At 40.1% G+C, this 27,171-nt stretch overlaps 1 protein-coding gene across 2 annotated transcripts in view; it reads left to right on the forward strand.

The window, feature by feature from the left end:
• The window catches only part of cnbd1 (cyclic nucleotide binding domain containing 1), a 138,954-nt gene that overhangs the window by 54,506 nt on the left and 57,277 nt on the right, over nucleotides 1-27,171 (forward strand). Inside the window, exons 2-4 of one of the 2 annotated variants that reach the window (XM_048596409.1) lie at nucleotides 874-946; nucleotides 10,911-11,021; nucleotides 15,604-15,750. In XM_048596409.1, coding sequence (XP_048452366.1) covers nucleotides 874-946; nucleotides 10,911-11,021; nucleotides 15,604-15,750 — 331 coding nt within the window. Of the gene's footprint in view, nucleotides 1-873; nucleotides 947-10,910; nucleotides 11,022-15,600; nucleotides 15,751-27,171 lie in introns of both variants that reach the window. The other variant, XM_020510443.2, reaches the window with a different exon arrangement.

The raw sequence follows: 27,171 nt of genomic DNA on the forward strand, positions 1-27,171 counted from the left end.
CAGCTTCTCTGCTCCTATGATGCTGCTTGGCCTGCTGTGTTCATCCAGCCCTGCACCTTGTTGTCTTAAATTGAGCTAAACTCTGTTTTTCTCTCCACGGAAGCTGAAAGGCCTGCTGAAAATGTTCAGCATTTTCTGTTTATAATGTGTAAAATCTACAATTTTCTTTAATGCATTTCTATAGATTATAATTTGGTAATTACCAAACTTAATATCTAATTGTACCATATCCTATCTGCTTAAAGCTTTCACCACATTTTTAAGCTGGGTAAGCTTATTTAACTTGGTTCTTCCTTCTGTGGTTTCTCTCCCAATTAGGCATTTCCACATGTTTTCATAGATGGTGATTAGACCCCATTTTCCCTGCTTTTATTTTTCAGAGATTATTCTAAATTACCAAGCAACCTGTTAAAGCCCTCTGACACTCTTTGGAATAGATATAATTTTAATTAATCTCAATGCCAAATTTTGATCTTTTCCTGTCTGTGGTATTCACCTTCTGTATCTGCACTACATTTCTAACCTTTTTAGCAAAGTTTTCTGACCAATTTTGTGGTTAATGTCACTAATTTCAAGCATTTAACGGCCTTGTGTCCATGTTGTTTTGTGAGTACTAATGAATTCTCTGAAAGATTGCTTTGCAGAGCCCCAAGGCAAGGTAAGATTCATGGAAACTGCAAATGCAATTTTAATACCAATTGGTAAATTTGTCCAGTGGCTGTTTCAACCCTGTTTAAAATTAATAGTTACATTTAATAGTTCAAATACAATGCTTTTCATTTAATACAAACACACCTCGAAATATTCCCAGGACATTAATTCTGCAAGAAGTTTTCAAACAAAGGCACTACTTTTACTTTTCTTTCTTTCTAGGATTTCAATTTTTTGCGGGAATTGATTATCATAATTTGGACAAATTATGCAACATCTGTGGTCTACAGAGCAGGTATCACTCAAGATAATAAAACTAATTTGATTCTATTTTGTAACTGCTTACAGCCTCTTTACAGGCAGAAACTCTAAAATCTGGCATTGCCAGTGAAGCTGAGGTATGATTAAATAAATCAATTTCTGATCTTTTCGGAAAAAATACAAATTAAACTTTCCTACAAAAGTGATAGCCTGGCTAAAAGCAAATCAATTAATCTATCCAAGTAGATATTTTTTGACAATGAGTAAATCTAACACTTAGACCCGAGGCTTTTTGGGTGGTGATTAAACACTAAAGCATTTGAATTTCAAGGGCACTCTCAGTCTGAACGATCTATTATGTAAAAATTTTGTTTCCAAGCAATACATGTGCCCTGCTGAAACACTCATCGATGCCTTTGTTTATCTAGACTTAGTTATATCAATACTCCTCTGGCTGGCCTTCCATCTTTCACCCTAGCTAAACAAAAGTTAATCTACACTGCCCACATACTAAATTGTGCAAAATTTACTCATCACTCTGGACTCGCTGACCTACATTGGCTTCTAGTCTGGCAATATGTCAACTTTAAACTTCTCATCATAGTTTTTAAACCTCTCCATGCCCCTTTTTCTTTGCAAGCAGCTCTAGCTCTTAAAGAGATGGCGATAATGTCTCTGGACGAAAGGTCCAGGCTAATGCTCTGGGAACATGGGTTCAAATTCCACAAAGGCAGCTAGTAGAATTTAAGTTTAATTAATACATCTGGAATATGATGGTCAATAATAATGGTGCTCATAAACTTATTATCAATTGGCATAAAAACCCAGCAGGTTCACTAATGTCTCGGAAGAAGATCTCTCATCCTTACCTGGCCTGGTCTACATTCGGATCCAGACCCACGGCAATGTGGATTACTATTGATATCCTCTGAAATGACTGAATGAGGACATAGTTCATGGGCAAATGGGATGGGCAATAAATGTTGGCATTGCCACGATGTCCACATCCCATGAAAGAATAAAGAGTAAAAACTCCATAATCCTTAACAATATTCACACTAGCTTACTTCTAGCCTCTTGTATGTTCTCAATCGTGCTATATTGATGTCTGTACCTTCTGCTCCTTCAGCCCCTAATGTCTAGAATTCACTCATTACACTTCTCTGCTTCTCTACCTCCCTGCTCTCCTGTCAGACACTTCTTAAGACCTACATCTTTATCCAAGGTTCTAGTCACCTCTTTTAACATTTCTTTATGTGGCCTGGTATTGTATCTGTTTGATAAGCTTCTGCGAAACATATTTGAATGTTTTATCACTTTAGAGATGATGCATCAGGTGACACGGTGGCACAGTCGTTAGCACTGCTGCCTCACAGTGCTAAGGACCTGGGCTCAATTCCAGCCTTAAGTGACTGACTGGGTGAAGCTTCCATGTTCCCCCTGTTTCTGTGTGGGTTTACATCAGGTGCTCCGGTTTCCTCTGACAGTCCAAAGATATGCAGGATAGGTGGAATGGCCATGTTAAACTGCCCTTTTGTGTTCAGGGATGTGTAGTTTAGATGGATTAGCCATGATTAATGCAGGGTTGTGGGGATAGGCTGGGTTGCCCTTCAAAGAGTTGGCACAGACTCGATGGGCTGAATGGCCTCTATCTCCTCTGTAAAGATTTTACATAATTGTTTCCTGTATCTCAGAGGTGTCACTAAACGAAACTAAGCCTCTTAAAAATGAAAGACTGGTGTATAAATAAACCTAACTATATGATATTTGATATCAGAATTCACACTGTAGCAGAGCAAAGCTCTTAGTATTCTATTGATATTTGTTCTGGTATGAATTCTGACATTTCTCATTGTGTGCAAAGTAGGCAGTTAAGCTATTTTCTGAATATATGCAAAATTAATGTTGTGTGGCAGTGAGTGAGCTTAGCACAGGAGTTTGAAGTTACTAAGCCACCAGAAATCGCAATATTCCAAATATTTTTCAGGATGTACTATATACGAATTAGCTTTCTCTCTCATGACTATCAGCAATACCTCATGGGGTATTTATGGAAAAATCATTGTAATATCACGAAGTGTTTTAAGACAACCTATTGATAAATTTAGAAGGACTGTGAAATACACAACCTTCAAATTGAAACTTAAACCGAAACCCTAGTTGTAAGATGAAATACAACTACTAAATCTCTGCAATTGTGATGAAAGCTATTCTATAGACCAGAAGGGCCAACCCTCTTAAGCAGTGATTAGCCCAAACTGTCTCATGTGAAATAACATCTAACTATTTGGCAAATCAATTAGTTTGGCTGATGGCAGCCTTCTGCCTTCTAAGATGAAGGTTTGCACCATATTGGTCAGCTCAGTGTTAAACATTGTTTGGTGTGGCTTGGGAGCCCTGCTCTGGCATGATAGTTACTGCAACGCTTGCCGCAGAGGAATACAGCCAACTGAGACGGTGCAGGTTTTGCTGGCCTGTGTTTTCTCTGTGCCTTCTTTTTGTGTTGGAAATCTGCCATTGTTGGGAAACTTGATGTTCAGATTTTCTGGGAGTGAGCCATTAATTGATGAGGTGATAGATTTCCTGAACAAGAGACAGTGGGGACAGGATTGGAGATGGATCATATGAACTGTGTGACTTATTTACACATTGAGGGTAACCATCACCGAGACTGCTGGTTGTCCTGAGAGAGAGATCTGTGGTTTGTGCCTAAGCCTTCTGCTATACCATGGGGAAGTGAGACGTCAGAGAGGAGTTGAAAGCCTGGCACCTAGGAATGAGAAGAAGGGAGGTCTTCCTTCTGGATGTTGCTGAAGTGTTGAGGTTGATTGGCTTGCCGAGCTGGTTTCTTGTTTCGCAGACGTTTTGTTACCATGCTGGATGACATCCTCAGTGCAGCCTCTGATGAAGCGTCGGTGTGTTTTCCCGCCTGGTTTTTAAACTCTGGAGTCGCTTGAGATGGATTGCCTCACTTCCGGTTTTCCTTCGTAGTGGAATGTATATGGGGTCCGACGCTTCATCGAAGGCTGCACTGAGGATGTTACCCAGCATGGTAACGAAACGTCTGCGAAACAAGAAACCAGCTCGGCGAGCCAACCAAGCTCAACACCCACAACCCGAGCTACAAATCTACTCCAAAACCTTAGATGCTGAAGTTTCAACAGAAGCTGAAACAGGTGAATCCTTCACAAAATGAAGTCCACGCTGGTCCGAGGCAGCAGAAGGCCATTTCTGGGACTGCTTGGACGCGGTGGACTGGACTGTGTTCAAGTGTCCAGCAGGAAACCTAGACGAGTTTGCCACCACTGTCACGGATTTCATTAGCAAACGTGCGGAGGACTGTGTACCAAAGAAGTCAATCCGACTGTTCCCCAACCATAAACCTTGGAAGAACCAGGAAATCCACTCCGTATTGAAGACCAGAAATGCAGAATTCAAGTCGGGTGACCCAAACCAATACAGAAAATCCAAATATGACCTCTGCAAAGCTATCAGGGAGGCCAAGAAGCACTACCAGACCAAGTTAGAGGCCCAGACCTACCAAACAGACTCCTGCTGTTTATGGCACGGCCTAAACGACATCATGGCATACAAAATGAAATAGTGTAAGATAGCGGACAATGACACATCCCTCCCTGCTTGGTTTGAGCAGAATACCACCGGTGTGGCAATGCCTGTCCTGACAGCCCCAGACGCACCTGTTCCCTCTGTCTCCGCTTCAGAAATCAGATCAGTCTTCCTGGAAGTCAACCCAAGGAAAGCGAACGGCCCGAACGGTGTCCCCAGCCGAGCACTCAGATCCTGTGCGGACCAACTGGCGGAGGTGTTCACCGACATCTTCAACATCTCCCTCCTACAAGCTGAAGTCCCCACCTGCTTCAAGAAGACCGTGATCTTCCCCGTACTCAAGAAAACACATGCAATGTGCCTTAATGACTACCGCCTAATAGCTCTGACTTCAATAGTCATGAAGTGCTTTGCGAGGCTGGTCATGGCACACATCAACTCTCCCAACCTGCCTCAATCCCCTACAGTTTGCCTACTGACATTACAGATCCACAAAGGCTGACAAATACCTAGCCCTGCACTCATCTGGAACATCTGGACAACAAGGACACCTACATCAGACTCGTGCTTGTTGACTACAGCTCCGCCTTCAGCACCATTATCCCCTCCAGACTGATCTCAAAACTGCCGTGACCTTGGTCTTGGCTGTGCCCTCTGTAATTGGATCCTCAGCTTTCTGACCCATTGGCCGCAATCAGTGAGGATAGGTAACTGCACCTTCTCCCCAAGGGCGCGTACTCAGCCTCCTACTGTACTCCCTGTACACCTATGACTGTGTTGCCAAATTCCAAATGAATGCCATCTGCAAGTTCACTGATGACACCACCGTAGTGGGACCAATATCTAACAACGACAAGTCAAAATACAGAGGAAGATAGACTTAGTGACGTGGTGCAATGAAAACAATCTATCTCTCAACATCGGCAAAAACAAAGAACTGATCATCGACTTTGAAAAGAAAGGAGGAGAACATGCCCCCATCTACATCAACAGAACTGAGATTGAGAGGGTGAAAGAGCATCAACTTCCTCGGAGTGACGATAACTGACGACCTGTCCTGGACTTCCCACGTAAATGTGGCAGTCAAGAAGGCACAACAATGCTTCCTGTTCCTCAGGCGGCTCAGGAAATAAGGTCCCTTATCAACTTCTACAGATGCACCATTGACTGTCTGGGTGCATAATGGCCTGGTATGGCAACTGCTCTGCCCAGGACCGTAAGAAACTACAAAAGGTTGTGTGTACAGCCCAGACCATCATGGAAGCCAAACTCCCATCCATGGACTCTATTTACACTCCTCGCTGCCATGGAAAGTCGGCCAACATCATCAAAGACCCATTGCACCCTGATAATGACCTCCTACAACCTCTTCCATCAGGTAGAAGATATAGAAGGCTGAGCACATGCACAAGCAGGTTCAGGAACAGCTTCTTCCCGGCGGTTATCAGACTGTTGAATGGACTCTAACCTCAAATAATGTAACCTGCAATGTAATCTGTATGCCTCTAAGTCTTTTTGATCTGTACATCCCTTGCTTGCTGTGATCTGCCTGTACCGCTCATAAACAAGGCTTTTCACTGTATTTCGGTACACGTGACAATAAAATCAATAAATCAATCAATGGTGGCTGGATGAGACTGCATTATTGTACAGCAGGGGCATCTGCCTGTTCAGCGTCATCTTCCTGCAACTCCAATTTCTCCTCTGTTCCTCCGGCTCATCACCAAATGGCCCTTCCAGAACCTTACCATCTCAAGGTTCACACGTCTCTGGAAGATCTTGTTCTTGAGTCTGCAAAGACCATCACAACTATCAAGATATTTTCAGGAGGGCATTGGAGGGCAACATCTCATCAGTCCATGCACAGGACCCATTCCCTTTGCGCCTGTGAACCTCCATCAGCTGTAAATCTGATGTGTGTCCAGCTTTGGTGAAAGTAGTATGTGTCACCTAGGCGATACACTGATGTGCAGATGTTAGTGGAGATCCTGCAGAGGTCTGCAGCTGCCCTATGAAAGAATCTAGTGGTAAAAGAATTCAACGCCACTGCTTGTTTGATTACTACTGGCAGCACGTGGTGATCAGTGACATGGAATTGGAGGTCCACATTGGCAATGGCATAGTTGTACATAATCATCTGTATGAAGACTCAGGGTCACCTCTGGATTGAGGTATCGTGGCCTCTGCTAATAGATCCTTTGCTGAGGGTGGAGTCTGTTTCTCTTTTGAGTCTAGCACCTCTTCTGGGGCTATGCCTCTCTCCTGTGCAGGCAGATGCTCTTCATCTTGAATGGCCTCAAATTCTGAGGTTGCAATGTCTGTTTCTGCAGCCTTCCTGGTTGCTTAGATGGTCCAAAAAATCTTGTTCACAATTTTGATGTCAATGTAATCCGGGGGTGATCCGGTAAATACTGATTCCTTTCGTGATCTGTGATGGGCTACTACCACTTTTGTCTCAAAGAGGTGAATAGGTTAAATGGTTTCAGTTAGAAGTGTCTTTTCATAAAATAAGATGAATGCAGTAAAGAACAGAACAACAGATTATCAGATGTCTTCTGGACTGAAAAAGAATTAAGCAGTCAAGCCAGTAAGGCAAAGGTCATGGGCAGCGAGTGAAGGGAGTAGGTGATAGAAACAAGGAATCAGTGAAATATGCGAAGACTTGGATGGATGAGAACAATGCCTGGTGAATGTGCACAGAGGAACAAAGAACTGAAGACGGGAATTTGTTTAGCATGTGATTGTAAATTGGAGAATTGAAGGATAGCATGTGAAAGTGATCAAAGGTGTATATAAGGAGTGAATAGTTGTGGATTTTTAGAGTACAGTCTTAGACTGCCTAAGGCTGATACTCCCTGTGTTTGCCTGGATAAATGATTGTAGCCTGTACCTGAGTGTGCTGGTGGTTTGTCGCATCGCTCCACAGCAGGAGTAAGCTGTTTCACCTATGGTCAACATTGGACTTGTGGTCAGAAATTTTGCTATCCTCCTTGATGTGATTCATGCCTGTCTCCATTGGTCTGAGCCAGGCAGCTCCCAAACACTGGTCTCATAACCAAATCTAGCAAGCTTCAGAGAGACAGGCTTTGAGGAGTTGCGAAGAGTTTACAGGCCTCGACTCACTCCAGCCTTGTGGAAATGTAGCAAATAGAAGGGAGGTGGGACATCAGCATGTAAGATATGGCAGCCATTTGTTCCTGTCCCCTGCCTCTATTTGGGCCTCGAAATTCCAGGCCTAATTTTCTGCCCCAGAGCTGGAAAGACAAGCAATGAGCCATCTTCAAATTATTTTTCTAGATTTCTGAGCAGAGAAATAAAAGGTGAAAATTTCTGTTCCAGGCCATAAAAAGCCTATCATTTTCTGTGGAGCAACAAGAGCAAACCAGCTGAGAAGTAACAAAGAAAACTTGAAGAAAGTTTTAGAAGCTGAAATAATTGGAAGCTAGTCAATTGTTCTTTTAATGTGCTAGCTGTGGTCATGTTTTGTAGGTCTCCAGAATATAATCTGTAACTGTTGTTATTAGTTTTATATGTGTATAATAAACTAAGTAGACATTAGGCTGGTGATTAATTTAATATTATCATTTATAATTATAATTAATGACATTATCTGCAACTGTTACCACTCCCTTTACTTTTTATTCTGTGAAACCATTAAGCTCTATTCTCCTTCACCTCTAAAATAATCCCTGACCATCCCTGCTGTTCCACTTGCTCCTCCCCCTTTTTCTACAGCAGAAAACCTGTCATTTTTCCACCTCCTTGGAGTTCTGACACACAATCTTTTTGGCATTATCACAGATGCTGCCAGATCCGCTGAGTTTGTCTTTATTTGTTTCAGAATCTCCAATATCCATAATATTTTGCTTTTGGTCTAGTGATGAATTTATTGCGGTTATCAACAGGAGCAGCACTGTTCTCCAAATCTATAAATAATCTTCAACTAAATCATTGTGTACTTTATTTTATTTCCATTCTTATTGATTGTAAAATGTAATCTTGGTGGAGAATCAACATCCGTCACCAAGAGTGGCTTGGCAGCACCATTACTGACCAAGCTGGTTGAGCCCTAAAGGTCAAATCAGTGAGATTGAGTTTGTGACAGGTGCTGAGTGAACCACTAAGAGGGAGATATGTTTTTGACCTTATCCTCACCAATCTGCCTGTCACAGATGCATCTGTCCCTGAAAGTATCAATAAGAGTGGCCACCGTGCAGTCCTTTTGAAGACCAAGTCTTGACTTCACACTTACGACGATCTCCATCGTGTTGTGTGGCACTACTATTGTGCTAATTGGGATAGATTTCGTAAAGGTCTAGGAATTCAAGACTGTGTATCTGTGAGGTGCCATGATCCATCAGCAGTAACAGAACTGTACTCAACCCCAACCTGTAACCTCATGCCCCACTCTACAATTACCATCAAGCCACGGGATCAACACTGCTTCAATGAAGAGCGCAGGAGGGCATGCCAGGAGCAGTACCAGACTCAATAAAAGATTAGTGCTAACCTGGTCAAATTACAACTCAGAGCAACTTGCTTGCTATGTAGCTCAAGCAGCAAATGATAGACAGAGGTAAGGGATCCCACAACCAATAGACCAGATCTAAGCTCTGCAGTCTTGCCACACCCAGTCGTGAATGATACTGGACAATTAAACAGCTAGATGAGGAGGCTGCACAAATATCCCCATCCACAATGATGTGGGAGTCCAGTACATAAGTGCAAAAGATAAGGCTGAAGCATTTGCAAACAGACCAAATACCCTGAAAATATATTAACAAGACAGACTAGACCCCATTTTTTTCTTCTTTTTAAAGGCAAGTGTAAGGTGCTGTGTTCCGGATACAGTTCAATTGGTCAAGGCTTGAAGCACAGCACACTTTATTCTTACACTATAGTTAAAATACGAACAAAAGAAAGAAGAATTGGAATAACTCAACTCTATTAGAAAACTTAACAATAGCTTATTTAACTACTAAGCAACAACTGTTACAGTATGGTAACAACCCATAAACACACCTTTGGCAAAGGCAAATTCAGTAAAGTAGATTGTCTCACATACAATTCTCCAGTACAGCAAGAAAGAGTATCAAGAGAAAACTCTGTGAGAGTGAGAGAGAGAGAGAGAGAGAAAACTCAAGCATTTTGCTAAAGCAAGGAGAAATGTATAGCAGCTTCTAAACCTCAACTACTACTGAAAGTTAAAATTCTATTCTGTGGGAACTAACATCATATTTCAGCCAGAATTGCTAAGTGTATTATTCATCCTGGCTTCATCTGCATTACCCAGCATCATAGATGCCAATCTTCAAACAGTTTAATTCACTCCATGCGATATCAAGAAATGACTGAATGCACTGGATACTGCAATGGTTATGGACTCTGATAATATTCTGGCAATAGTGCTGAAAATCTTTGCCCCAGAATGTGCTTTGCCCTTGGCAAAGTTGCTTCAGTACAGCTGCAGCAATGTGGAAAATTCCCCATTTGTTTCTTGTAGGCAAAAAGTTGCACCAAACCACATGGCCAATTACTGCATCATCCCTCTAACCCTAATCATCAGTAAAGTAATGAAAGAGGTCATCAACAGTGCAGTCAAGTAGCACTTGCTCAGCATTAACCTGTTCAGTAATGCTCACTTTTGATTCTGTCAGGATCACTCAGTTCATGACCTCATGCAGCCCTAGTTTAAACATGCACAAAACAGCTGAACTCCTAAAGTCTACTGAGAGTGACTGCCCTTGACATCACCACAGCAATTGAATGAGTGTGGCATCAATGAGCCTGAAAAAAATTGGAGTAAATGGAAATTGGAGAAAAGCCTCCACTGGTCGGATCATACCTTATGTTTTATTTATCCATGGGATGTGGGGTTGCTGGCTGGGTATACATTGTTTTGCCATCTTAATTGTCCTTGAGAAGGTACTGTTGAGCTGTCTTCATGGACTGCTACAATCCATTTGGTGTTGGTGCACCCACAACGCCATTAGGGAGGGAGTTTCAGGATTTTGACAGTGCACTAAAGAAATGATATATTTTCAAAGGAGGAGAATTATCACTGCCATCTAGAAGGACAAGGCCAGTCGATACATGGGAACACCGCTACTTGCAAATTCCCTTCATGACACTCACTGTCCTGACATGGAAATATATCACTGTTTGTTCAGTGTCGCTAGGTCAAAATCCTGGAACTCCCTTCTTAACAGCATTCTGGAAATACCCATGCCAAGTGGACTGCAGTGATTTAAGAAGCAAGTACACCATCACCCTTTCAAGGACAATTAATTATAAATAAATTAATGCTGGCCTAGCCAGCGATGTCTACATTCCCAGAATTGACTTCTAAAAATTGAAGATTTGTTGATTTGTTTCCAGTAGAAATAGTGGATGTTGCAGGTAAATAAGATTTTTATTTGCTTTATTTTTAGGGAAAATCGTTATACAAAACCTGAGGCGCATCTTACATTCATGCACCTATATCGAAGTATATTCCTTCAACCAAAACGCTTGCTACCTAAGATTCCTGAGCTAACAATGAGGTGAGAAATCCAACCTATCTTGCAAGTACCAGTAAGGACAAAGATAAACATATATTGTTTTAAACAAATGAAATTCAAAGAAATGAAGGCAGAATGGAAAAATATAGAAACAGAAACACTGCTATATTTAATTGAGGAACATTACTAATCTTGACGTTTTTTAACAGGATGAGTTAAACTAATGTTATTCACAGTTGTTCATGAAATGTGGACATTGCTTGCAAGGCAACGATTTATTATTGATTCTAAATTGTGTTTGAAAAAGTCGTGATAAGCCAGCTTTTTGGTGCAGTATATTTGCATATAGGTGGACCTACAGTGCTATTAGGATGGGAATTTGAGGATTTTGACCCAGTCAGTTTGGAAGGGCTTAAGTTTTCAAGCCTTGTTTGTATGTGACTTGGAGTAGAACTTGAAGTTACATTGTCCCCACGTACCTTGATCATTCATTTCCCCGTGTCTTAAAGGCATACACGCTGACTCACATTTTTGGAAAGGCTTGATTCGCAAGGAAGGCATTGAAGAAGCAAACAGCAAAAGATTCCTCCTCCTGACAAAATACCTAGAACATGGCCTGGTCACAAAAAACACCCTTTTATGTCAAAAGGCCAAATACTAGACCTCATGGTAATAGCTTTAATCCAAGATTGGCAAAATTGTTCCAAGTTTGCTTGTTTCACTGTCCAAGTGAGTGTTCTCAAGGATGTTTGCACTATCTCTGCCATGACAAGATATGATGACTGTTGAACTGACTATTGTCGAATCTGGTCTACTCTGGCCATCAGCCTGATCTCGTAATGGCAGCAGCGGAAGCATTGTACAAAAATTTCAATGTTGATAGAGTCAAAGAAAGATCTGTTCACTCCGTGCCTCATGACCAACCTGTCGATGCTCAATGAAGAGTGTCCACAGAATGTCTACAACTTCTGGTCTGCACTTAATTTAATCAGAAATAGTGCAGGTGAGAAGACTTGGGTTTCTCTACCAGGAAACATCAAGACTGGTTTGAAGAGATTCACAAAAGGATCTTAAGGCTACTAAATCGCAAGCACAAGATGTTCCTGAACTGGAAAAAGCACCAAAATTTGAGGGAAAGAAAGCAGTTCTACAGACTAATGAAGTCTGAGCCCCAACAAATGAATCTATGATCTAAAGAACTAGTGATGGGGTGTGAAAGGTGAAGAGAATCCAACAACTCACCAATAGATGCATGGATTCCTCAGTACAGCCAAGACCATCTACAATCCGAGCACCCAAGGATTTACCCAACAGAGAATGAAGAATGGAATGGTCCATATCAAAGAAAAAGAAGAAGCATTCCAAGGATCTCTTCAACTGTGACTTGTTGCTCAATGTGAGTGCATGGACCTCATCCCCTGCATGCTACCCATCCCTACCTCAGCACAACACAGGCCAACATGAGCTTGAATAAGTAACTTGACATCTGACAACCAACAGGTCCACATTTATCAGTTTATTCTCATCCCCCTACTTCTCTGTTCTAACTAGATAATTTTCTATGATTCCTCAAGGCCTTTCTGGAGGATTCTGCTGATCTTGCCCTTAATGTTGTACAAGGATTTTCTGGAGAATTCTTGCTTGGTTTTACCGTGAACATAGAAATCCCTATTCAACTCTGACAGTCTCTTATAACTTATTTAATTCTTACAACGATGAGCCACTGGACAATGTGGATCAATGTCGAGGCAGCTCAGAGAAGATTCATTAGGTTGATTTGGGGTATGGATGGATTTTCTTATGAGGAGAGGTTGAGTAGGTTGGGCCTGTACTCATGGAGTTTAGCAGAATGAGAGGCAATGTTATTGAAACATATAAGGTTCTTAGTGGTTTTGGAAGGGTAAACATTAAGAGGTCATTTTTGTTTATGAGGAGAGTGTCATCAGTCCTCCTTTGTGCATTGGAGACACTTCAAATCCCTTGGGAAATATCTCCAATGATGTTTCTGCAAAGTGCTGCAAATCCACTGGCGGGATAGGTGCTGTAACATAAATGTTACTCTCAGGTCACCATCTCTAACATCTTGGAACTGGTTATAGTAAATCAGCTGTGTTGGCCAGACCACATTGTCCACATGCCAGACACAAGGCCCCCAAAACAAGCTGTCCAAACTTCATCGTGGCATGTGGTAACTAGGAGTGCAGAGGAAATGCTGCAAGGATGTCATCAAAGCTTCCCTAAAAAAATTGCAATGTTCCCATTGACTTGTGGGAATCTATAACCCACGACTGCTTATATTGGAGAAAAAGTATCCTCAAAGCTGCAAACCAATCTGGGCATCTTCAACAGGACTTGAAAGAGGCTAAGTGGAAGAAGTGGAAGGAGTGTGCTTAAGTCCAAGCATCACGTGCATCTGAATCAAGGGGCAGCACGGTGGCTCAGTGATTAGCACTGCTTCCTCACAGCGTCATGGAGCCGGATTCAGTTCCACCTTTGAGCAACTGTCCATGTGGAGTTTGCACATTCTTCTTTTGTCTGTGTGGATTTCCTCTAGGTGCTCCAGTTTCCTTTCACAGCCCAAAGATGTGCAGATAGGTGGATTGGCTATGTTAAATTGCTCATAGTATCCAAGGATGTGCGGGCTGAATGGGTTAACTATGGGAAATGCAGGATTACAGGGGATCGCAGGTCTGGGTGGAATGCTCTTTGGAGGGTCGGTGTGGAATCAATGGGTCAAATTGCCTACTTCTACACTGTAGGGATTCTATGATTCTAAGTGCCATCTGCCCAGATGAACTGTTTAATCATTACAACTCTGTAGTGAAAGAAGGTCATCCTCAATCCCAAAGTGCTGTCTGAGCGAAAGAGGTGAATTGCTGTAGTGCATTTTGTAGATGGTACTCTTTACAACCACTACCAGTGACCGAAGGAGTGCGGTTTTAAGGTGGTGGATGGGGTGTCAGTTCACAGGCCACTTTGACCTGGATGCTATCGAGCTCCTTGATTATTGTTGCAGCTACACTCATTCAAGTTGAAAGAATTTAATCAAACATTTGATTTGTGCCTCTTAGCTGTTGGATAGACGTTCAGGGTTCAGAAGTCCCAGCCTCTGACCTGCTTTTGTAGCTGCAGTATTCATGTGCCTGGTGCAACTAAATTTCTGGTCGGTGGTAAAATCCCATATGTTGATGCTGACAAATTCATGGATGATTTAACATGAAAGGGAGATGGTTAGATTATCTCTTGTTGGAAATGGTCATTATCTGTCACTTACGTGGCAAAACTGTTACATATCACTTATCTCCTTAAGCCAGAGTGTTGTCCATATTTTGCTGCATATGGACACAACTGCTTCAGTATCTAAGGAGTCACGGGCTGGTTAGCTTGAATAGCTGGCTTGTGATGCAGAGTAATGCCAACAACAAGATTCAATACCTGTACTTTCTGAGGTCACCATGGAAGTTGGGCTTTTTCAACCTTGCCCCTCTCCTGAGGTGATCCTCAGGTTAAAACTCACCACCAGCTCTCTCTCTCTGTTTAATAAGAGAACAGCTGTATGGTCCTCTGGGACTTTACCTATTTAAGAAGTTGTGAACAGTGCAATGCACCATACAACCTTAATCGAATATCCCTGCTTTCAACTTTATGATGGCAGGTAGGTCATTGATGAAGTAGCTGAAGATAGTTTGACAAAACTTAATGGGGAGAATTCCCCTTCTCTTTCTAATAATAATAGTGCCTTGTCTGTCTAAAAGCTTGTGTAGTCAAGACCCATGTTTAATATCTCAGCTAAAAGACAACATCTCTGGCTCCTTCAGTACTTCACTGAAGTATTATGTGAATTATGTGCTTAAGTCTCAGGACTTGTAGGTCAGTTGCAAAATGTGATATAATTTACTTCTCATCAAATCTGTCAGTATGCATTTTGTGATGATACTATGGCTTTAAGGATGTTTTTGTCCTGGTTGTTTTGGAGTAGAGGTTTTAAGATAGCAGTGATGAACTATCTCTTCCAAACCAATAAAATAAACGGCTTGTGAGAGCCATTTGTTGTAATGTTAGAACAATAGAGGCAGCATAATGAGTGAGTCAGAAAGCCACAGACTGTTGTTGGGGTTTTGAAGTTGGTTGTGAAAGCTGCCATACCTCTCTTTTTGCCAGAATTTTCTTTTGGTTATTTTTCCTCCCGGACTGGAGAAATAGTGACAATCTATTTTAGTGAATTTGCCTTTGCTAAGGGTGTGTTTACAGATTGTTATTATGCTGGAACAGTTGCTGGTTAGTAGTTAAATAATCTATTATTCTGTTAAGTTTTCCAGTAGAGTTAAAGTTATACCAGTTCTGCTTTCTTTTGTTTGTATTTTAACTGGGATAAGAATAAAGTGTGTTTTGCTTAAAGCTGAGTAGTGTAACCAATTGAATGACATGTGGAACACAGCACCTTACACTTAACTTTAAATAAGATAAAACTTAGGGTCTAGGCTATGTCCTTGATATATTTAAAGGGGGCTTTGGTCTGGTTCATAACAATTTAAGTAAGAAAATTGTTTAAACTTTTATTTTAAATAACCATTTTAACTTTGAGTATTTATTTTTGCCTTTGATTTTTTGGTCTGTTAAGCAGCACGTTGCACCAGAACTCAAATACAAGGGAATTAGTAAATAAAGATCAAGATTACTTGAATAAACTGCTGGACGAGAAAAACATGGAGGATGTACCAAAGCATATCCAGAAAAAAGTCAAAATCCTAATGAAGATACTTAAAAAGCCGTAAGTATGAGAAAATGAGTAGAGTTACAATTGTTCTTATGTACTAATATTAAAAAATGCTAATTTAGCAAAATTAACTACTTGTTTTATCTAAAATTTGTTCCAAGCTGTGAATTAAATTCTGAAGCAGACAGATATTACTCTTCCTATAATTTGAGTTTCTGATTGTAGCAAATCTCATTACAGTTGCCATGGTCGTTGTTAATATTTTTGGAAGCATTTTATCCTGCAGAACTATACTTAATAGAAATTCGATTGAGATTACCCATACAGGAATTGTACCAGCTATGCATCCCTTTAAGCTAAATCAAATCTAGTGCCTGGAGATGAAAGGTAAATGCTCTAATTTAGTGTGCTGAAGACCTCTGTCCATGAGGGAGAATAACTATTTGAACCACCAAAATTTGGTAATTAGAAAGTAACTGCTATGAAGTAACTCTCACTTGTTACAGATGTCAATACATTGAAGCCCTGGAGCAAAGCAAAAAATGTACTACTATGCAGTTAGTTGAGATAGCCATTATCAGTAGCCAACCATTTCAGGTCACAGATTGATTTCACTGACGTTGGTGTTTAGAATAAAGGGACCTATATTAAATGCAAGAGATTAAGTTCCTGTGCCTATTGTACTCTTAAATTCACCAGCATCTTCCAGAACATGAATGTTTTGGGTTTCTTTTATCCATTCATCCTGTTGCTCTGGCTCTGGTGACTTTATTCTGCAAATGTTTTTCCAGTTGCTTTCAACAAGATCAGTAGATTGTTCCATATGCAAGACATTTTCTGCCTGCAAATTCATGTGGTCATCCACATATCCTGTACATCTTTCTCTCTGTCTTGTTTATGCTGTTCAGTTGCTGTTCCACTTCAAGCAATCTGCTGCCTTTTTCTTGGCTTAACTGAAGGCTAGCCATTTGGGTAAGGAGTGTCATTATCTGTCCCCTTATGGCCTTGCAGACTGCAGCTATCACCAAAGCATGTGATACTGGACGTTTTATATTTCCAATCAGTTGCTCTCAGTATTTCAGATTAGTTGCTATATCAATTTTTCTTTACCCTTAAATTTACATTTTCTGGCCAAATTTTTCAGTGTTGTTCCAGAGTTGTCAGTCAATAGACTCAGCTATCTCCTACCTGAGGTCTTGAAATTAAAATTGATAGATCTGTGGAGTTGACAACAATTGGAAATGGGTACTGAATCTTGCAAAAATTTTGTCTGTGTTTTTGCTGCCTTCTTCACTTAACTCCCTGCTATTAAATGAAATTTAATAATTTGTCTCCAACCCACAGAAGGATATAGCTGAGCATCTCTTCATGACTAGTAGCTTTTAGCATAAACTGAATGACAATCTACACTTCTTATTCTAATTCTCAATGGTCTCTGTGCTAACACCAGTATCACGTGACCTGTAGTTTCACATTCATCGCTGCCCACGTCGACATTTTGTTTTTGCATTTTGATATGATTCACTCAGTTTTATTTTCTAGCACTAGTGTGGTATCAAAGTTAGATTGAAATGTTGCCACTATGTTATGAGTTCTGGTTGTCTTTCCGTTCTCAGATGTTTGAAATAATCAGTTTAATTTTAATTTAAATTATTTTAATTTTGTTTATATCCAATATGCCAGCTGCCAGCTTAGAAGACTGTAGGTCAGTGTTTTTTTTTCTGAAGAAGGGTCCTGACCCAAAACGTCAGCTTTCCTGCTCCTCTCATGCTGCCTGGTGTGCTGTGTTCCTCCAGCTCCACACTGTGTTATCTCTGACTCCAGCATCTGCAGTTCATGCTATCTCTAGGTCAGTATTATGCTACCCACAAACCTTACACATCAGAACATCATGAGTTGTAACACTTACAATTGGTTTTTGGCTAGTTCCTGAATCTTTACAGACAATAAAACAAATTGGCATGTAATTAGAAAAGAAAACACGAATTAAGCAGAGATCTTTCTAATTAAAACTTTACAATTGGTAATAACAGCCAACAACAAGTAGTGATGAAGCAAGTGGATTTCAAGATAAGAGCAAGCATTATCTTTTTGTTACCCTTCTTCTCCATGATTACTCACCTAAACATTCATTCATGTGAATGTATGCATACATGACATACACCAATGGTTACAAAATATCAAAGAGGCCTTTTAATCATCATTCTAATATACCTTTCTTCTCTTTTTCTATATACATCTGAAAGTATAAGTTGCACACTCCTATAGCACATCAAAGCAAGACTGTAAACAAGCCAAGTTATATATGTCTGCTGTAGAAAACTCTAAAAAATTAACATCAAAGAATGATAGCTCTGAGATTAGTTTATCAGCTGAAACGGATGGTGAAAGCAGACATCCAAAGATATACAAGAAACATCTTAAGTGCTTTCCCAGATGCTGAACCCACTGATTTTTCAAATATGATTCTAAAACAATTCTAAAACAAAGGATGCTACTGCTGTCAATATTCCTTACAATTGTTAGATTTTCCAAACACCTTCAAATTCAGAGGACAGGTCTAAAATAGTCCACTTGTACATTGGTGCAGTCATGAACGATAACTTTTCAAAACTACAGTTCCACCACAGAACATGTGTTAACTCCAAGACTAGCTTCAGCAGACCGTGAGTTTTGGAGTCCTGATCCTAGTCAATGTATCTCTCAGGAATGCTCAATCTGCTGCTACAGAAAACTTGGCTTGCAATTTGGTTTTAATATGGTTCTTGTCTCCACACTATAGGATGTGATTGCACTGGAGGGGGTACAAGGATGGTTCACCAAGATGTTCCCTAAGATAGAACACTTTAGCTATGAGTAGAGGCTGGATAAGTTCGGCTTGTTTACTCTGAGCAGAGAAGGCTGAGGGGAGACCTGATTGAGCTGTATAAGATATAAGGGGCGATGAACAGGTTGAAGAAAAAGCAGCTGTTCCCCTCAATCAAAGGGTCAATAACAAGGGGTGGGGGCACTTTTTTAAGGTGAAAGGCATGAGTTTTAGAGGAAATTTGAGGAAAATGTTTTCGCCCAGAGGGTGCTGGGGATCTGGAATGGACAGTAGGGGTTGGAGGGTTGTTGAGGCCGGTAACCTCACAACCTTTAAAAAGTACTTGGACGAGCATTTGAAATATCATAATTTTCAAGGCTATGGGGCTAGTGCTGAAGGTGGGACAGTTGTAGATTTAGTTTTGGCAGTACAGACGTAATGGACCAAAGAGCCTCCACTGTCCTGTACAATTCTATGATTCCATGTTGGCAATGTCAGATTGAGAGTTTTCAAAGTGAGACTTCGCTGTCCTCGTTGCTATTCATGGGTCTGCATCCACATAGATCAATGAGCAAGGTCAGATCTGAAGTAGACACTGTCTCTTAAGTAAGCATCACATCTGTCACACATTCGGTTCCACCAAAATGCACCAGACGTTCCAAAACATGAACAATATCAGACAGAAATTTAGCAGTGGATTCTTCAGAGCCACTTGTAGGGCTATTTTCAGACTTAGCACCAGGATGCTGACAGGCACCACCAAAGAAGTAACTGGTGACTCCCATCATTCACTCACCTTATAACTCAGATTGTGAACCTCCTACCCCTTGTACAAATGTCCACCATTTATTGGAATAAAGACGCAGGAAATAGCAAGTTCCATAATGTTGGCCCATGCATTTCCTACGTTCTTTATTGAATTGGTACAGAACGATGCACGTCGCTCAACCTTCATGAGGGAATCTTGTACAAAACTCAGAAAACTGGGCCTATTAACATCAAAACGGATTGAACTTTTGTTAGTCTGAAGGCTGCACACATTTTAATTTTGTGCTGGACAGTAGAAGCAATTATTTAAAAATACAGAAGCTGGCTTACATTATGAGAATTTATTGATTGACTTCTTTTGTTAGCCAGAATTCATCTGCTTTAGGAAAAAAAGTTCTGCTATCTGTATCTGGTCTGCCCTACATGGACATAAGAACCCTTAACAATGTAGTCGACTGCCCTCTGAAATGCAAGACACTCAGTTGAGGAAAGTTAGGAATCGGTAATGAATGCTGGCCCAGCCAGCAACACCTACATTCTGTAAATTAATTTAAAAAAAACATACCCCAAGTTGAACATCATCTCCTTCAGCAGAATGGGAATCTTATTTGGGTTACCCTTACATATGCTGGCCCAGATATTTCCATTTGCAACAAGCCTGTTAGTTAATTAGTTAGTTAGGAAATTGAGGGTTTGATCACAAAGTTGCAAGTTTAAAGCAGCACAATAGCGCAACCTGGCTTTGGAGCCTTGGTGAACAACGGAACAAACAGTATACTCTTTAAGAAATAATGTTTAAGAACTGGGGAAACAACATAGAACAACTGAAAAGGATGGTGAATTGAATATAATCTAATACAAAAGGATAAATAGAGAGGAGGAAGATTAGATTTAGAAAGAGACAGAAAGGAAAAGTTAGAAGATAAATAAAATTTGACATTTAAAAATCTTCTAAAACAATTGACAATGTGAAGACATTAAACTTGACATTTATAATTACTCACTACTTGGAAAGAAAGATTGGTTTATTGCAATAATAACAGAGAATGGAGAGAAAGGTCATTAACATTTCAAGTTGTTGAGATCTGGCAAAAGTTAGAGCTGTATAAAATACCTGGTAAAAGAAATTCACTCAGCAATTCAGATTAGAATGAGGGTGACAAACATGCCCACAAATCGAAAGGTGAATATTGGTACTGGAAAACAAAGTAACATCGTCCCACTCTTAAGGATTTGGAAGAAAATAGTTATCCAACACAAGATATTCTGAATTTGAACAATGGCATGCTAACAGTGTAGGGGAGAACTGAGGAACAACCCAACTCAGAGGATACATAAGGAAAAGATGTTAACTATATGTTCTATGTCATGGAAACAAATCATCCTGCTGTCCTGGTCTTGAGTAGTTTTGAAGAGCATCAGATTGTCTCAGTTAAATTATTGGGTAAAAGAAATAATACTGAGGTTGGTATATAGCACATCCTTTGAAAAGAGCTGTTCAGTCAGATGCAAAAGAGGTCAGATCCACCTAGAGTATTTTAATTGAGATATTTAGATGCTTTGAAGATTTTGAGTATCACTTTGCCATTCAAACCAATGATGAAACCAATGATTCATCCCCCATGTAAAGCACCAGCAGAAGTGAAAAAGAAGAGAGCTCCAAGAGGTGGAAGAAAAGAACATGATCGTTAGTGTCAGGGAGCCTACACCTGGGTAAATTCCATCATGGTGAAAGAAAACACAATTGGTGGTAAAGTATTTGCCTGGCTGCCAAAGATCTTAGCCAAACCATGAATGGAGATCATAACTCGATTCCAATACTGGAAGAGATCCTAAAAACACTGGCAGGACCAAGATTTTTAGTTAGCTCAATGTCAGATAAGGCTGCTGGAATGTGAAACGAGACACAGAATCTTCGCTGGGCTGATCACATTCGGCAGATAATGGACTGGGCAAAAGGAGGATTCCAAGACAAACAGTCAGCAGCACCTAGACAACCCTGAGATTTGAACAGTGCAAAACAAGTGATTTAATTAGTTATCTTATTCTTAGGGTTAGTGAATTCCAAAGTTAATACAGGAGGGTATCAAGAAGTGTCATATTTAACAATTATTTAATCGTATATTTAATTACGATGCAATATAGATGGTAGATAACTGTTGTATTGTGATTGCAAAGTAATTCAAAGTAAATACGTCTGTAGTAAGTGTTTGCACCTTGGGTGAGACTTTATGAGCTGGAGCCTGAGCTACAAACACTGTAGCACATCAAGCAGGCGGCAAGTTACCTTGACACTTAAGACAAGGTGTGATCAAACCCCTTAGGATATAGTCTTCTAATTTAGTTACCAGTCATCAAAAGGAGGGTGTTAATGTGATTGCTGGAGGTAAGGGGACCCAGAAGGTAGGAGCACAAGAACCTCAGACTTTGCATTTGTCCAACAGATTTTTATTTCATTTTGTTTGGATGAGAGTGAGGGCTGCAGGACAGATGAGCTAACTGATTATGGTACTTTGCTACAGGAAACCATTTAAGTGGGGGGAACTAAAAGGAATATAATGGTAGAAGGGAAGAATATGGTGATGGGAATTGACATTGTTTTCCGCTGCAGAGTTGAGAAGACTGTATTGCTTGCTTGAAGTCAGGGTTGGGGACATCTGTCAAGTCTGGAGCTTAATTTAGACGAGGAGGGGTGGAATCAGTCATTACGGCCCATTTTGGTTCCAACAATATTGTCATGACAAGGAAGATGATCTGCATAGTCTGTATGAAGAGCGAAGCAGAACCTCAAAGGTGTCATGAAAAATTGGCATGGGGCAAATAAGATTAGAGAAATTAATGTGTGGCTCAAAGATTGATGCAGTAAAAATTGGGCTTGTGGGGCACTGGCAGTAGTGCAGCTACACCATAGCAATGGTCTGTACCTGAACCATTATAGAGCCAGTGTTCAAGTGAGCTGATTAACCAGGGAAGTAGAGAGGGTTTCAAATTAGTTAATGGGGAAGGGATCAAAGTTAAGAAGTTGTGGAAAATCAAAGATTGGACTCAAGTCAAGAGAAAATGCTGTTGATATGTTGTGGTGAAAGTACATAATATCATTTGGAAACTTGTACTCTTAACGTAGAATTAAAAATGGATTTTTGGTTTTAGGTCTGTGAAGGTGACTTGTATTTTTTTTTTAACAAGATCAGAAAGTCATTTTTAATGTTGTGTTCATACATCAGTTCCAAGAAAATATGCAACTTATTTTAAATAAGAACCAGCTACTTAGGGAATTAATTTTTAATGATAATAAGGTGATTAAAGATATTCATATAATGTGGATATTGCTGTCTGGGCCAGCATTTATTGCCCATTTTTGGTTCCCTTGTGGAAATTGTGGTAAGGTGCCTTCTTGAATTGCTGCACAATGCAGTTAGGGAGATATTCCAGGATTTTGACACAGTGATGGTAAAGGAATGGTGATATATTTCCAAGTCAGAAATGTGAATGGCTTGGAAGAAACCTTGCAGATGGTGATGCTTCCATGTATCTGCTGCCTTGTACTTCCAGATGGTAGTGTTTGTGGATTTGGAAGGTGATATCTTAGGATATTTGGTAAATTTCTGCAGTGCATCTTGTAGATGTTGCACATTATTGCTAACAAGAGTCAGCAGTGGAAGGAGTGATTAGTACCACATCATCAAACTATCAAGCAGGCTAATTTTTCCTGGATGTTGTCAAATGTTTTGAATGTTTTTGAAGCCGCACTCATCCAGGCACGCAAGGAGAATATGATTACACTCCTAACTTGTGCTATATTAATAATGGACAGCTTTGGAGAGTTAGGAGGTAAATTACTCACTGCAGGATTTTTAGCTTCTGATCTGCTCTTGTAGCCATTGTATTTATATAACTTGTTCCATTCCATTTATGGTAAATGATAATTGAATGCCAAAGGGAAATTGTTTGATCCTAACTTGTTGGCGATGCTCGGTTTTTCGCACTTGTGTGGCGCAAAAGTTACCTGCCATCTGGCAGCCTAAGTCTAGATATTGTCCAGGTCTTATTGCATTTGAACATAGTCTGCTTCAATATCTGACAAGTTGTGAATGCTTCTGAATATTGTGCAACAATCAGTGAAAATCCCCACTACTGACCTTATGATGGAGGAAAGATCATTGATGAAGCAGCAGCTGAAGATGGTTGGGCTTAGGACACTACCCTGAGGAACTCCAACAGAGATGTCCTGGAGCTGAGATGATTGACTTCCAACAACTAATATAATCCTTTGCTCTAGGTATAACTCCAATGAGCTGAGAATTTTCCTCTTGATTCCTAGTAACTCTAGTTTTGCTCAGGCTCCTCGATGTCATATTGGTCAACTGTGGCCTTCTTGTTAAGTGCACACACTCTCACCTCAGCTCTAGAATTCAGCTGTTTTGGTCCATGTTTGAACCAAGGCTGTAATGAAGTCCAGAGCTGAGTGGCCCTGGCAGAACCAAAGCTGAGCAGCAGTTATTGTTAAGCAAGTGCTGCTTGATAGCCCTGTTGATGCTCCCTTCCATAACTTTACTAATGATTGAGAATACCTTGAATCGGCAGTAATTGGTCAGATTCAATTTGTCCAGGCTTTTGGTGCACATTTCATACCTGGGTCACTTTCCATATTGTCAGGTAAATGTCAGAGTTCTAGCTGAACTGGAACAGTTTGGCCAGGGGCACTGCAAGTGCTGGGAACAATGCTTCAGTACTTTTGCCAGAATGTTGTCAGGGTTCATAGCCTTTGCACTATCCAGTGATTTCTGCTAATTTATGATATCACTTGGAGTCAATTGGAATGGCTTAAGACTGTATCTATGATGCTGGGCACTCCAGAAGAGGCCGGAATGGGTCATTCACCCAGCACTTCCGGCTAAAGATTGATGCAAGCATTTCAGCCTTAAGTTTTGTACGCATGTGTTGGACCCCTATGTTATTGAAGATGGCGACATTTGTGGAGCATCCTCCTCCAGTGAGTTGTTTAATGGTCCACACTACTCATGACTAGAAGTGCAGGACTGCAGAGCTTAGATCTGACCCACTCATTATGGAATTGCTTACCCTGTCTATTCTTTGCTTCACATACTTACTTGGCGTGCAAAAAGTCTTGTTTGTAGCTACATCAGATTGACATCTCATTTTTGGTATGCTTGTTTCTGCTTTTGATTTGCCCTCCTACAAGTATCATTGGATTGTTTTCTAAGTTGAGTTTTAGGGCCTACAGAGAAACAGATGGTCCAGGGCCACTAGCAGTTTGCACTCAAAAGAAAAAGATATACCGACAGAAAAACAATTTGTTTTTTTAACTTTAGGCTGGAAAGAAGTTTCATTTAGAGGTCAAAATGGAAGTACTGGGGAAGATCAAAAGTTTCACCTAAGGGTCAGTTAGAGAATTTAGTGGGTTAACCTGAATTTTTCTGTGTTGGGGAAAGATGGAGAGTATCATATTTGGTGGACGTGCTGAACGTCTAAAAGTAAAGGCTGGCAACCTTTTTTTTCGTTAAGTAAGAAATTAAAGAATTAACATAGGAGTGAATATCTGCAGAGGACATTGTTTAAATTTTAATGTAAGGTGTTTTAATTTTTTTAATACACAAAGCTTCTTAAAAATGTCTTAAATAAAATTCATTTGCTTTTTAGAAGTGCTTTGGCAGTTTCATGTAAATGTGTTTATAAACAGTAATTGCAACAAAAAAAGACTCATCTGATTAGTCCAATATAGCCATTCGCTGGGATTATAACAAAGTGGAAGCTCATGTGGGATAGGAATTTGTTAAAGTTAAGAAGGTTTTATGAATCTTTGAAGAAACAAGTTTATTCAGTTCATGGACATAAAAAATAGCTTAGAAGTGAGGTATATTGCATGGATTGGAATGTTAAAATTATTCTGGGCTAGTTCTAGAAATTTTCTGAGAGTAGAAAATGTGGCATTGGTTCATTTGAAATCTTCGATTAAGCCTACGGTAACAGATTAACTGAAGGTGAAAAGTAAAATCTTTTAAGAATTAGATGCTTAAAGTGATTTCTAAATGTTCAGAATTAAAAAGAGGGAAACCTTAAATTCATATGGCAATGCTAGAATTAGCTAAGATTTAAATAGAATTGAAAAAAATAACTGGAAGAGAATAAAGAGTAGTGGAAAGAGAAGAAAACCAAAATAAAAAAGACCAAATGAAAGGGAAGAGAAAGGGAAGAAAGAGAACTGAAGTTAAGGAAACTTGAATTTGAAATTGAGGTAAAAGAAAAACAAAAGAAAATGGTACTAAAAAGCTGGAATGCCAAAGAGATAAAGAAATCAGACAGTATTACTTGGCTAGATTAAAGTTTAGAATAAAGGAGAAAAGAACATGTAGTCATTCAGAGCATGATTCTGATTCCAGTGATAGATTTGATGTAACTGTGAAGCTGCATTTGGTGTCTAAATTTACAAAGGATGAATTTGAATGGATAGTAATACTGTAATAGTGGTACAAGTAGAGAATGTTCCCTTAGAACCAATTAGAAGTTGTGTTTTTCCTTAATTGTCATTTTCATGACCTTTGCCCATTGCACTGGGCATGCTCCCCATCTGTTCTACTTGCTGCTCCTCCCCCCTCTGTGACTAGTATAAAAACCATAATTTTCCAGCTCTTTTCAGTTCTGAAGAGCAGTCATACTGGGCTCGAAATGACAACTGTTTCTCTGTTCACAGATGCTGCCAGACTTGTTGGGTTTCTTCAGCACTTTCTGATTTTCTTCATTTCAGATTTCCAGCATCCATGGTATTTGACTTTTATTTAAGGGTTTGTTTTTGGAGTAGTTATGTGGTAGGCTTGCTTTACTCAGTCATCTTTCTAAATGTCTATGCCAAATAGTCATTGAATTGCAGTAATGGAGTCTGATCAGCTGCAGTATGGGGAAGTGTGCGAATCTTAGAAAGAGCTATTTATTGAGGGCTTAGCTGACAGTTACCATCAGTGTGTAATACAATCAGAAGAAACTGATATTGCTTGGCATCCTTTGCCTTTATACTATTTATAATACAATGCTGGAAAGCTTTATCTTGACAGAATCCTGAGGCTATTAGCATTCTTCCTTCTGTGATTCTGTGTCATCTAAATGCTGGAGATCTCATTTGCCTTGCCAGTTACCTCCTGTCAAGATCGTTTCTTTTAAGACGGTTGAACCTTGGAATGACAAAGAGGACAACTTTTCTTTTCTACTATAAAGGAACCTCCAAATATCTATCTAAATAGAGCAGATCTGTTCCATTCTGCAGTTCTTTCTGTTTTGACAAAACAACAATTAACTTGATTTTCAAATAATGGTTTCAAGCGTTGCTGCTTACGATTTTGAGGCCTACAGACGACATAAAAGCTGAAAACTACCATTCTTACATAATTGGGCTAGTCTCAGAAAATCAAACAGCACTGCCCAGCAAGTGCAATTATATTAGTGATTTTTTTTTCCCTCAAAATGGAAAATGTTCCTTTGAATATAGCTTTAAGACTACGAACTTGACTCTTTGGATAGAATCTTTAGGTGGCGTTGGTCTCAACTGCTGGCTAAAGAACTGGTACTTGTGCTGCAAATCAAGCAATACTGGGGACAACAGCAGGCCTTCCTCTAGAGTTAGGTCCTGAGTTGAAGTCCCGTCCATCGGGAGCTGCTTGCAAATCTAAATCCAGCTGCCCCTGTGCTTGGCAGCTCTACAGCTTAAACTGTGGCTGCTACAGAAATAGCAACCACTTAGTTTAAGGATTCAGGAGCAATGTAGGTGATGTGTGCTGTAGAGAGGAGAGCATGGTGATGGGAATTTTTAGAATGGTTCCAATGGCAGAGAGTCCAGAAGCAAGACCTCACTGGTGGCATCGCAGACTAATGTTCACACCTAGACACCT

This window comes from Rhincodon typus, chromosome 4 (genome assembly GCF_021869965.1).
Source record: "Rhincodon typus isolate 14 chromosome 4, sRhiTyp1.1, whole genome shotgun sequence".
In the NCBI taxonomy this organism is placed as follows: domain Eukaryota; kingdom Metazoa; phylum Chordata; class Chondrichthyes; order Orectolobiformes; family Rhincodontidae; genus Rhincodon; species Rhincodon typus.